This window comes from Notamacropus eugenii, chromosome 3 (assembly GCF_028372415.1).
Source record: "Notamacropus eugenii isolate mMacEug1 chromosome 3, mMacEug1.pri_v2, whole genome shotgun sequence".
In the NCBI taxonomy this organism is placed as follows: Eukaryota; Metazoa; Chordata; class Mammalia; order Diprotodontia; family Macropodidae; genus Notamacropus; species Notamacropus eugenii.
In genome coordinates, this window is record NC_092874.1 from 297,324,250 (window position 1) to 297,336,503 (window position 12,254).

Genomic DNA, 12,254 nt, shown 5'->3' on the forward strand with positions numbered 1-12,254 from the left:
TACACCTCCTGAGGGCAGGCAGGGCCTGGTAGGGAGCTGGGCCACCTGACCCTCAAGAGGATGGGGAGTGAAACAAATAGCTGAGCTGGTGATCTCCTCTCCATCAGAGAGGGCAGGGTGGGGCCAAACTGCTCCATGGTGGTAGGCTCCCACCTTGTATCTCTCCCAGAAGCCACAGTGGCCATAAGGGATGAAGTGTGGGAGAGGGCGAGAAAGTGGGATGAAGTGCTTGCTGGGGGAGGGGAGGGGCTGAAGGGGGAAAGAGGGGAAAGGCCCTGGGGGGGAGAGGCTAATTGGCAGGCTTCCCATGGACCCGGAAGCGGTAAATGCAGGTGTACTCAGGGTGACCCCAGTTGCTTAAGATCCGAAGTTCGACCACCTGGTATGGGGCTGTGTCATTGCCCTGTGGGAAGAGGAGACTGGGGTCAGGAAGGCTCGTGATCCCTTGGTGGACATCCTGACCCCAGAGCCCGTGCCCCCCAGGCCTTCTTCAGTGGCTGAATGTTATCCCTCAGGTTGCTATCAGAACCATGGGGTCCTGGCTCAAACTGCAGCTCCTAGCAAAGCCACAGCATCCCCATGGCTGGTGAACTAGCCTTCAAGAGCACCAGCCTCCCTGGGACACTGTGGGGCCAGCCCTCCATACCTGAAAGTGGAAGGTCTGAATGGACTCCCCAGCATTATCATAGGTAAAGTGCCCGAGGGCCACCCCTTCCGACTGTGAATCTTCATTTAGCCCCTACAGAGAAGGAAAAGCAAAGGGAAGGGATGGATGGATGGATGGATGGCTGGATGGATGGATGGATGGATGGATGGGAGGGGGTTAGAGGAAAGGTCATGCTGTTAGGACATGAATCCAGATCTATCCAGGGAGGCAAAGGAAGGGGAGGTTGTGGAGGAGGAGGTGGAAGAGGAGGAGGAAGGGGGTGTAGGGGGGGATACATTGGGGAGAGTAAAGGGGAGAAAGCAAAAGCCACCATGATGTTTCCTTCTTTGGTCCCCTCACCTTCCAGCATCTCTCACTAACTCAGTAGACAGATCCTTTTCCCTCCAAGCCCCTGGCCTCCTTCTCTGCCTCTTCCCCTAAGCTGCTGAATGGCTTGGGACACACAATTTAATTGTAGGTGCCTCAGTTTCTTCATCTATCAGGATTTAGGTCCTGAAGCATCCTGTTCCCCTACACGTTTCTTCTTCTCCTCTGGCTCCACTTTTTTCACCCACATCCTCCTTATGAGGACATTCCAACTCTGCCCTAAGGAGGTGACTGTAGGGAATGGTGCTCATCATCCCCACTCAGCTCCCCCATGGGACACCTGGCCATGGAGGCACCCATGTATAAAGGAGTTGTATAAAAGGACCCTGAGACAGCATTGAAATCTTGACTGCTGTCAGCTGTCCTCTTCTGGCTTCTCTCTAAGAAGAGGGGGAGCAGGGAAAGGGCTGGTTGTGGAGTCCAGAGACCAGCCTCAATATCCCAGCTGTAAAATGGGCACATCCTTCCATTCCTCACCTCACAATGCTGCTGTTAAGAAATGGCTGTCAGGCATACGGGAATGGAGAGCTGCAAGGCTCAGATACTCACCAAGATGACAAAATCCTTGGGGGCGCTAGGGATGTTGCTGATGGGAGACAGGGCTTTGGGGACATGCTCCAAGGTGACAGCACTGAGGTGGATGCGGGCAGATAATCGAACCACAGCAAAGCCCTGGGGGCCCCGGAATGCCCAGCAGTTGCCAGGGTAAACATCTGGCTGTGGGCAGAAGACAAGTCAGGTGACAAGTCAGGTGGGCAGCCAATGGAATAGATTTCCATTGTGTAATCCTCCCACCTTGAGAGCCCAGCCCCCACAGAAGGTGGGAGATGGCAGAGAGCCAAGCTGGGGGCCCTTTGTTCTGTCATACCTGGAGGATGGCTCTTGGGGACTGGAAATAGTACCACAAGGGGATGCCAAACAGACTGAGAAGGGCCGTCTTGGTATCATAGGTCTCTGAGCAGCGGCTACTGATGATGCTGGCCCCTGAAAGAACAAGAGGGAGAGAAGTGAGGTGGGGGCAGCTGAGGGCTGGCAGGACACAGAGGTAGTCCTGAAGATGAGGGGTCACTGCCAGGGCATCAGCCCTTCAACTGCCCCGTCCCATAAGGGGCATCATGAGTTTTTAATTCCTGCTGTCCCTTAATGGGCAACCATCATGTCCCCAGCCCTCTGGCTTTCTACAGGCTACCTACCTGAGGACTCCAGGGCATAATCCACTAGCCCAATGCGGTCTTCACTGTATCTCTTCAGGGCCTCATTCACAATCTGGTGCACATCCTAAAAGACAGGCATGGATGGACTCATGGGCCTAGCTGCCTGCAGAACTGGCCCAGCCCTTTCACCAGAGGGCCACGTGTGCTACCTGCTCTGCCAGGGCTTCCCCTTCCTTCCCTGGAGGCTCCTCTCAGGGCAAACCCATGACCTCCGACAGGCAGACAGGGAATGGGGCAGGCCTCACCTCCTCTGTGACCCCAGTCACTCCTTCCTTGTGAAGGGTCAGCCTCAGGCTGGCAGCAGCTTCACTGGCAGATTTGACCTGCCCTTCTGCCACCTGAGTGAGGATTCTGTGCTCCAGGTCCCGAAGTTGGGCCTGTACCTCCTCCAGCTGAAGAAGCCCAGCCTTAGCGCCCTTGTCTCGAAGAAGGTACTGACTGATCCAGGCTGGGAACTGAGACTCCACCTAGAAACCACCAGAGACCATCCACAAAACAGTAGAGGTAAGGAAGAAAGAGGGCCGGGACAGGGGACCTGGGGAGGGGGTGTCTAGAAAGACTCTGAGAGCTCAGAGCCTATGCATGTCTTCCTGGTGCCAGGGAAGGGACGGCTGTGAACCAAGTGACTGGCATTTTCCCACTGCTTTCAGGTCTACCAAAAAAGATCTCATTGGACCCCAGTGGACACCTTAGAGGGTTGGGTCTCCCTGGGCAGATGCTCAGGCAGCCCACCTTGGAGAGAGGGGCACATGTGGTCTAAGTGGTGGACTGGAGGACTCACATCACTGCGCAGGGCTGCCATCTTCTGTGGCCAAAGGTCTACTTCCTCTGCCGCTGCAGCCTGTCTCTGGCTCACGGCTGCCAGTTCCTGTCTCAGGCCAGCCAGCTGGGCCTCCAGTGGACCCATAGCCTTTAATATGTTTTCCTGGAGGGCTTCTTGGGCCAAACTAGACAGTGACAAAAGGAAAAGGGAAGGGCAGCCACTGGCTAGTGACACAGGATAGAGTCAAGCAGAACCACTATCAAAGGGAAAGAACAGAACCAGAGATCTGGGTGCAAGTCTTCCCTGACATTTACTCCCTGTGTGACCCTGGGCAAGTCATTTCCCTCCCAGGCCTCAGGACCCTCATCTGCTCTCTGAGGTCCTTACCAGCTGGGATTAATCCTATGGACATGCTAACCCAAGTATTCTGGCTCTACTGACACCCCCCCAGAGAATCTCAGTGGTGCTTTCTCTGGTCTAGTTTTCTAGCCTTCCTTCCCTCCTCTTCTCTTTGCCAGTTAGTTTGGGGCCTTACCTCTGCCATTCAGATTTTAGCTGGAGCACCCAGCTTTCCAGCTCCTGTAAGGAAGATGATGGCACAATGAGACTGATGAAAACACCAAACCACACTCTGGGGACTCATTGTCTCCTCTGGGTGGACCCTCTGTCTGCTAAGGAGGATCTGAGTCTCTGCAAACTGTTGGGCTCCAGAAATCTTGACCTTGAGTTTGGGCTAGACCTTTCAAAGACTGGACTCCTCTCTTATCATCCCACCAAGAGGAGGCATCTGACAGAGACCCCAACTCAGCTGAGATTAGGCATGAACCACTTTCCCTAGAGTGGTGAGGTCACTTCTCAGTCCCTGAAAAGAGTTTCAAACTCAGCTGTTGAGTTACAGTCTTCTCATTGACAATCTTATCCCTCCCTAGTCTTCATGCATGGATGTGCTCAGTACAGGAAAGGGGTTCCAGAAAGGAGCTACAGGAGGAGGCTTAGGTTGCTTTAGATCAGTAAGCTCTCTGCTTATCCTTCGGACAAGGGGATCCAGAGTCCTCAGACAGGAGCTCTCAGGGACAATGAGTCAATCGAATATGCTCCCATACAAGTACGGAATCTGGCCAGAAACCTGTAAGCAAGTGTTAGGTCTACTGACAGCAGCACCAACATTTCCAGCTACAAGTGACCTCCCCCAAGATGTCTCTGCCCCCTCTCCCCCCCTCCCCGCACCCTTTCCCCCGCCCCCCCCCCCCCCCCCCGCCCTCCATCCCCTGTGTCTCTGCCTCCAGAAGCGTCAGAGCTTCTGGATTACCTGGGATGCCTGAGAAATCTTCTTTAGAACATTATCCAAATCTTGCCGATGTTCTGCCCTGAGGGTGGTGAGTGCTTCCTGGAGACCACAAAAAAGGAGACAGGCGTTCAACAAGACCCAGAGAACTTGGCAGGTCCTGCCAAGCCCAGAGTGCTGCCTCACCTCAAGACCTCTATGCCTTCCACTAGCTGGGCTTGCCGACCTGGTCTTCTTAGCAGAGCGTTCTCCTCACCTGGATGTGGGCAGTGGTGTCCCTACGGAAGTCCTTCTTCAGGGTGGGTTCCCATTGGCTCATCAGGCCCTCCAGGAGAGTTGAAATATCCTCGTGGCTCAGGCTTTTTCCACCTCCATTCCCACTGGCTCCCTGCAGCTCCAGCAACTCCAGCCTGATGGCCTCCTTCTGCCAACGTGCAGAGTATTCAGAAGCCAGAGTTTCCAGCCGCCTTTCTAGGGCATGAACCTTGGACAGGACATGCTGTTCAGCCTTGGGAACAAGGAGGAAAACACACAAAGATGAAAAGTCTCTTAGGAGGAGGAACAAGGAGCACTGGGCATTTGTTAAGCACCACTGTGTGCCCGAGGTGGGGCTGAGTGCTGAGAACACAAGGACCAAGAAGGAAACCTTCCTTGTGTACGAAGAACTTCCATTTGAATGGAGGAGACAAGGACATTAAAAGCCACCAGGTCGTTTAACTGCTGTCGGCAGATTTCTTCATTTCACACTTACGCTATTTACAAAAACGTAAGCATTGTTGGTCTCCGCCTGAGAATGGAAGTTCCTGGTCAATGGGAATGGTTTCATTTTGTGTACCTGTGTCCCCTAGGCCGGGACCCGGCACTGAGGAAGTGCTTAATAAATACATGTGGGTTGACAGGCTGACTGGAAGAAAGAGCACCAGAATGAATTCTCAGCATGGGGGCAGCCATTTGGGTAGGGTCACCGAGTGTGAAAGGAGTACAGAAGACCAATGAGGCTAAGGCTGGAAAGACAGGGTGGGGCTGTTTTCCTCTGGGGGGCAAAGGGGAGGCCCTGCCATTGACTGAGGAGGGAAGTCACTTGGTCTGCTCTGTTCTTAAGGAAAGTTCCTTTGAGAGCAGAGTGCAGAACAGACTGGAGGCAGGGAGGCCACTCAGGACACTGCGGCAGTGAGCCAGGAGAGTGATGAGGGAGGGCCAGGGTCACCAGGGTCGAAATGTCGAAGAAGCTGAGAGAGCTCAGGGCAAAAAGCCAGGTCAGAGACCTCCCCAAGAGGTACAAAGGAGGCTAAGCATGCAGAAGGTCCCCTCCCCACCAACCACACAGCACAGGGGCAGAACCAAGAGAACAGAGGGAGGGTGGGCATTTTTGATGAGCCCAGCCCACCTCCTCTCTAACCATCTAGATAATGTGCCAGACCACATTCTCATGAGGAAAGCCAAGAAAACATCCCTGTGCGTCATTTCTCCAGCCCAGGGAAGCTTAAGAAATAAGAGAGCTGTGGACACTGAGGTGGGGGCTGGCCAGGAGCCCAACATAATGGCAGCCAGGACAGTGGGAAGCATTTCATTGCCCAAGGATGGTAAAAGGGCTAGAACTGAATCCCTGAGCAGGAGCAGATCCCAGGCTATCCTGGGAGCATGAAGGGGGCCAAATGACTCTTCTAGGCTACAGACGTAGGGCTGAGAGGAGCAGTTATGAGTGAGCGAGGCCCTAGCTGAGCACTGATCAAGAAAGGGGTTCTGCAAAGAGGTTCTGGACCTGAGCCCCAGAGCACAGCTGGGGACTCAATGTTCACTTTTAGTCCTGCAGTGGGATACCTCGGGTAGGAGACCCAGACGCAAGAAGAGTCAATAAGTTCGGTCCCTCTGAACCTGCAGAACCTCAAAGTGTGCTAACAATGACTGAGTCCAATAACATTCTACAGAAACTCCAGCACCCGCAAGCCAGAAGACCTAAACCTGAGTCAGGAACTTGCACAACTCAGACAAGAATAGCAGTGAACAGATATCACCACTATGGAAGCACTGAAAGTTTGCGGACTGAACTAAGAAAGCCCAGAGGTGAGCTGAGCCCAATGCCAACATCAAGTTCATAGTCAAGAAATAGGCTGGAAGAATGAGTAAACAAAACTGAACCTGACCACAAAGGGCTACTATGGCTCAAGACAGAAAGACAGAAGAAGGCAATGACTTGAAGATATCTTTAAGCAAATCCTCCAAGAAAAAGGGTAGATTGGATAAGAGTTGAACAAGAATTCCTAGAAGAGTTAAAGAATGAGATAAAAATGAACAAAAAGTGATTTTAAGAGTGGAAGAGGAAAAATTTTTAAAAAGCGGTACAAGAAAGATATGAGAAAAGAATGAATAATTAGTAAAAGAGGCACAAAAATACTGAATTCCTTAAAAATTAGAACTGAGCAAATAGAAGCTAATAACTCCAGGAGACAACAACAAAAAATAAAATCAATTCAAGAGAAAATGTATAGGGTCTCATACAAAACTCCAATGACCTAGAAATGGATTGAGGAGAGAGAATTGGAGAGTCATTTGTCTATCCAAAAGCCAGGAACAAAAAAGGAGCTCAACATAATATTTTAAGATATTACAAAGGAAAATGCCCAGATGTGTTAGAATCAGAGGGCAAAGTAGAACTTGAAACCACAAATCATTTCCTGAAAGAAACCCCTACATGAAAACTCCCAGCAACTGTTCTAAATCCAGAACTGCCAGGTCAAGGAGAAAATTCTGCAAATAGCCAGAGAGAAATAATCCAGTACTGCCAGGACACATGAGATTTAGAAGCTTCCACATTAAAGGAGTACAGGGCTTGGGATATCATATTCTGGAGTGGAAAAGATCTAGGATTAGAGCCCACAATAAGATTAAACTACCCAGCAAAACTGTGTATCGTCCTACAGGGGAATAAGGACCCTTCCTGAAATAGAGAACTTTCAAGCATTCCTGATGAAAAGACCAGAACAGAATAGAAAATTTGACATTCAAACACAGAACTCAGGAGAAGAATAATAAGGTGAACATGAGTGAGAAATCACAAGTCACTAAAAAAGGGCAAATTGTTTAGATCCCTTGTGTGGCAAGATGATACATGTAACCACTTCAGAATTTTATGATCACCACGGGTCCTAGAAGCAGTCTAAATAGATAGCGACCTGAATGACTGTATTATGTTGTGAGGATCTCAAAAGAATGGAAGGGTGGAGAAGAGAAATGCACTGGAAGGTTGTGGGGAAGGAGAGAAAGAATGGGGAAAGTTATCTCATAAATGGGGTGCACTAGAAAGAGTTTATACAATGGGAGGGACAGAAGAGGGGAACAGGCAACACGAACCTTATTCTCATCTGAACTGGTTGAAAGAGGGAAGAATACACATACACACACAATGAGATGGAGAGATTCATTTTACGCAAGGAGAAGTAGGAGGAAAAGCGTCTAAGAGAAAGGTGAGGGGGAGGGAAGAATGACGGGATAGATTAAGGGAGGCAAAGGTCAGAAACAAAAGACTACTGAAGAAGGGACAGAGTAAAAAACAAAAGGATGAGTGTAAAAGAATAGCATGGAAAAAAATATACATTTAATGAACACAACTGTGAATGGGAATGGGATGAACTCACTCATAAAATGGAAGAATACAGTTGAATGGATTAGAAACCAGAATCCAACAATATGTTATTTACAAGAAATATGCTTGAAACAGAAAGATACACAAATAGAGGAGTTGGAGAAAAAGAATGGATCTTACAGAATGGATCCTAAAGAATGGATGAGTCAAAGAACAAATCATAGAAATGGTTAACAATTTCATGGTGACAATGACATAACTAAATTTTGGGGATGCAGTCAATGCAGGACTTAGAGGGAAATGTATATTTTCAAATGCTTACATCAATCAAAGAGACAAAGAAACAGATTAAAGAATTAGACATGCAACTAAAATATTTAGAAAACCAACAGATTAATCCCTTCCCAATTAAACACCAAAATTAAAATCTTGAATCGATAGAAAGATGAACGAAATTGAAAGAACAAAACCCCAATGAACTAATAAATAAAACTATAAGCTTTGAGAAAAACAATTAAATAGATAAATCCTTGGCTAATTTAATTTTTACAAAAGAAAACCAAATTATTACATCAGAAAATGAAAACAGTGAATTTACAATCTATGAAGAGAAAATAAAAGTAATTACTAGGAGCTTTGTTGCCCAACTACATGCCAATAATAAAAATGAAAATCTAAATGAAATGAATTTTACAAATGTAAATAGTCCTGTTTAACAGAGCCCTTAAATAACCCCATCTTAGAAAAAGGAACGAAACAAGCTATAAATGATCTCTCTAAGAAAAAACCCCAGGACTAAATCAAATTTTTCCAAATGATTAAAAAGTAATCAATTCCAACACTAAATAAACGATTTGAAAAACAGGTAAAGATAGAATCTTATCAAATTCTTTCTATGACAAAAATATAATCTTGATACCCAAACCAAGGAGAGTCACGTCTCCCCAAGAAAGGGAACTATAGATCAATTTCCTTAATGAGTATTGATGAAAAATATTAAATGCTAAGAAAGGAGATTACAGGAATATATCACAAAGATATATTGTGACACTGTGACCAAGCTGGATTGATACCAAGAAGTTGGGCCTGGGTCAATTATTAGGAAAACTATAAATGTAACTGATTATATCAATAACATAAACAACAAATTTATATGATTTCAACAGGTGCAGACAAAGCTTTTGACAAAATGCCTCATCCCTGTTGAAAAACACTAGAAAGCACAGGAATAAATGGAGTCTTCTTTAAAATAAGTATTATCTAACTAAAACCAAGAGCAAGCATGATATGTAATGGGGATAAGCCTTCCCAGTAAGATCACGGTAAAGGAAGAAAGTCCATTGCCAACCATTGCTATTCAGTGTTGTACCAGTTACAGCAACTGCTAGATATAGCAATAAGGCAGAAAAGAAACTGAAGGGAAAAAACTGCAATGAGGAACCAAAACTATCTCTTTTGGTAGATGATACAATGGTTTACCAAGAGAACCCTAGAGAGTCATCTAAAAAACCAGTTTAAAACAAAACCAGTTCAAACAATTACTTAAAGAAAGTTGGAAGCCCATCAAAACCATCAGCATTTCTATACATTAATCAAGAAAATCCAGCAGGAAGAGATAGAAAGAGAAATTCCATTGAAAATAACTGTATACAATTGTATACTGTATACAACCTGAGAGTTTGCCTGCCAAGACACACACAGGAACTATATGAACACAATTACAAAACATTCTTCATACGTAGAGATCTCAACAGTTGGAGATGTACTCACTCCTCGTGGGTAGGTCAAGCCAGTAGCATAAAAATGATAAAACTACCTAAATTAACTTATTCAGTGCCATACCAACTGAACCACTAAGAAAGTTCTTTGGTAGCAAAGAACTCATTGACAGAGGAGTGGCTTATGGATACAAGGAAATATGACTATGCTGTACGAAGCCACAACTCTGCTTAATTAGAAGACTTACATGAACTGGGGAAAAGTGGAATAAATGAATGAGGAGAACAAGAAAACAAGCACCACAGACAACCATGGAAATGGAAAGAACAGAGATGACACATGAGGATCTTCTTCCCTTCCCGTCCTGGCTAGGGTGGGAAATACTGGCAGGGAACCTGCATCTAATGCTGGGCTCGCCTGCTGTGTTCTGCTGAACTTTTCTTCCCCTTTTTGGTTTATTCTTTTGCTTAAGGGCTGGCTCTGTGGGAGGGCAAAATGGGAAGGATACACTGAGCAAGGTGGGTCACATGAAAGCAAAAGCTAGAGACAAGTCTTCAAAGTCAGTGGGATGTGTGCGTGTGTGTGTGTGTGTGTGTGTGTGTGTGTGTGTGTGTAAAGATGTACCTAATTCAAAATGATTTTCACTAGTAGATCACACAAGCTTTGCAGGGTTTTTCCAAATTCCCTGCTTCTCTTTCTGAGAAGACACACTGAGAAAGGTAGGTTAAGTAAAAACCAATGATATCAAGAAAACTTTTGGAAACACACAACACGATGAGGAGACGTGAAAATGGTTTTCAGACTTTGTGGACATGGACAGGGTTAGAGTTGCTTTGCTTGTCCTGGCAAGGTAGAAGTTGTGGCACATTTCAGAGGCAGGAACAGCTTCCTAACAAGGTGAGTCACTGAAAGGGGAAGGAGCTGACTCAAGAATTTGGGGGCCTCCACTCTCAGGACTGAGCTGAAGAGGGAGGCTGAGGGCCCTTCCTGATGTTTGCCGTTTCACGGGGCCACTGTTTGTATCCTTTAGTCACCACCCTCTTCTTCTCTTGCGCCAGTGGCCTATTTTCAGATCCAGTGTTGCCTTTGGTTTCTTTGCTTGCCAAGAGCCGCTGGTCTCTGACGGAGGCAGCCTCTAGGATTGCTGGCCTTCTCACTGGAATGTGATGTTTTGGGGCAGCAGTCAAACATCCTTAGGAAACGATGCTATGAGTCAGTGTTCCTTTTGCCGTGCCTGAGTGGTTGACACATCTGAAGAGGAAGGACTGGAGCTGTTGGAGCTGTACGGTATGTTTTTTCCCCTTTTGTCCCCCTTTCTTCTAACTTGCTGGATTTTGACCTTTGTGGGGCCCAGTCACTGATCTGGTCCTTGATGCTGAAATGATTCGTGTAACCAGCATTTCTCATTCCGTGAAGATGGTCCTTTGGTTTCGTTGTGACATCTTTTGGTGCTGATCATGTATCCTGTGCCTGGGGACTTTCTTACTGACAAATAATAGTTGTGTCTTCTTCCCTTGCACGTTGTTTTGTGGACTTAGTACAAGGACAGCCAACAAACACTGATACACTCCCACTAAGTGTAACAGGCTATGCCGAGTGTTGGGGTCACAAGGACAAAATGATCTTCTCAGCTTCCTCCTGGACTTCCTTTGCCCTCTGTTGCCTTATGCTCATTTGGAATAGCAACTATGGGGTTTTTTAGTTGCCTTTAAAAATGTGATGAAATCTAATCCTTGAGGCTGATTTGCCTCCTCCAAATTCTTCTGCCTGTGAGTGATCATTCCACTGATTGTTTCCCCCCCACATCTGAAAAAAAAACTCCTTGCAGCTGACATGAGAAGTCAGACAAATCAAATTCTGACACTGGCTGTGTCCAAAATCGTGGACCTCATTGTGCATCTGACATCCAGCACCTCATCTGTTGCTGTTTCTAGAGCCATGTCCTTTATCCCACCACTCCATGTCACCCCTCAGATTACACTGGAATAATGTCAACCACTTAGACTGTGGTTGGACTGTGTGAGGACTGAGGGAGACCAAGTACTCTTTGTCCTTCTCTGAGGTCCCCTGACCTCTGTCCACAAACAGAAGGTGGCTGCAGAAGGCAAAGGTTGTTTGGTCTTTTTATCTGCTTCCCAAGTCATCATGACTCCCCAAATCCAATCACCTGGTGGCCAAGCTTCTGGTGGGCAGACACCAGGATCTGCACACAGCCTTCAAGTCTTCCCAGCTTGATCAACTCTGATAGTCTGGGCTCTGCTACCAATTTCTGGAGACCCCCCCCCTCCAGAATCACTTCACTGTGTGACAAGGTGTTAGGGAAGGCCTTTTGGGGGAGGCAACTATGATTTCAGTTGAAGGCAGCGGGGGAACGCGGGAGGCTGAGTCTTGAGAGGTTGGCATTGAACTGCCCCAGGTCCCAAAGCTAGCAAGTGGCAAAGCTCAAACTTGAGCCCAGGTTTTCTGACCCTGGCTCCCCAGGGATCTGCATATCCAAGGTGAGAGAGTCTCCTAATGCTGCTTGTGAGTGGCCCTGGGGCAAAGATTGATGAGTTTGGAGATGGAAATCCATGGATAAATCGAGGTTACTAAATGAAGGCTTCATTATAGCCTGGATTTATATTCTCATCTCTTGCCCCACAGCACAGACCATTAAG

General features: G+C 47.3%; 1 protein-coding gene across 1 annotated transcript; it reads right to left on the reverse strand.

Moving 5' to 3' along the window:
- Positions 1-289: 289 nt before the first annotated feature.
- Positions 290-5,121, reverse strand: LOC140532085 (SUN domain-containing protein 2-like). The gene is made up of 11 exons (XM_072650631.1): positions 5,047-5,121; positions 4,552-4,803; positions 4,320-4,397; positions 3,546-3,589; positions 3,029-3,194; positions 2,493-2,714; positions 2,227-2,311; positions 1,902-2,017; positions 1,583-1,750; positions 647-739; positions 290-403 (listed from the first exon to the last, which is right to left on the reverse strand). The coding sequence occupies exons 1-11, from the start codon at positions 5,119-5,121 to the stop codon at positions 290-292; spliced, it is 1,413 nt and encodes a 470-aa protein (XP_072506732.1).
- Positions 5,122-12,254: the final 7,133 nt, after the last annotated feature.

What these genes read in the sequence shown, in the direction of transcription:
- LOC140532085 (XM_072650631.1), bottom strand. Translation starts at nt 5,121, where the DNA reads ATGAAACCATTCCCATTGACCAGGAACTTCCATTCTCAGGCGGAGACC. An exon ending in ACACCACTGCCCACATCCAG is followed by an intron (nt 4,398 to 4,551) that starts GTGAGGAGAACG and finishes TGTGGTCTCCAG; the next exon opens with GAAGCACTCACCACCCTCAG. An exon ending in TTATGCCCTGGAGTCCTCAG is followed by an intron (nt 2,018 to 2,226) that starts GTAGGTAGCCTG and finishes TTGTTCTTTCAG; the next exon opens with GGGCCAGCATCATCAGTAGC.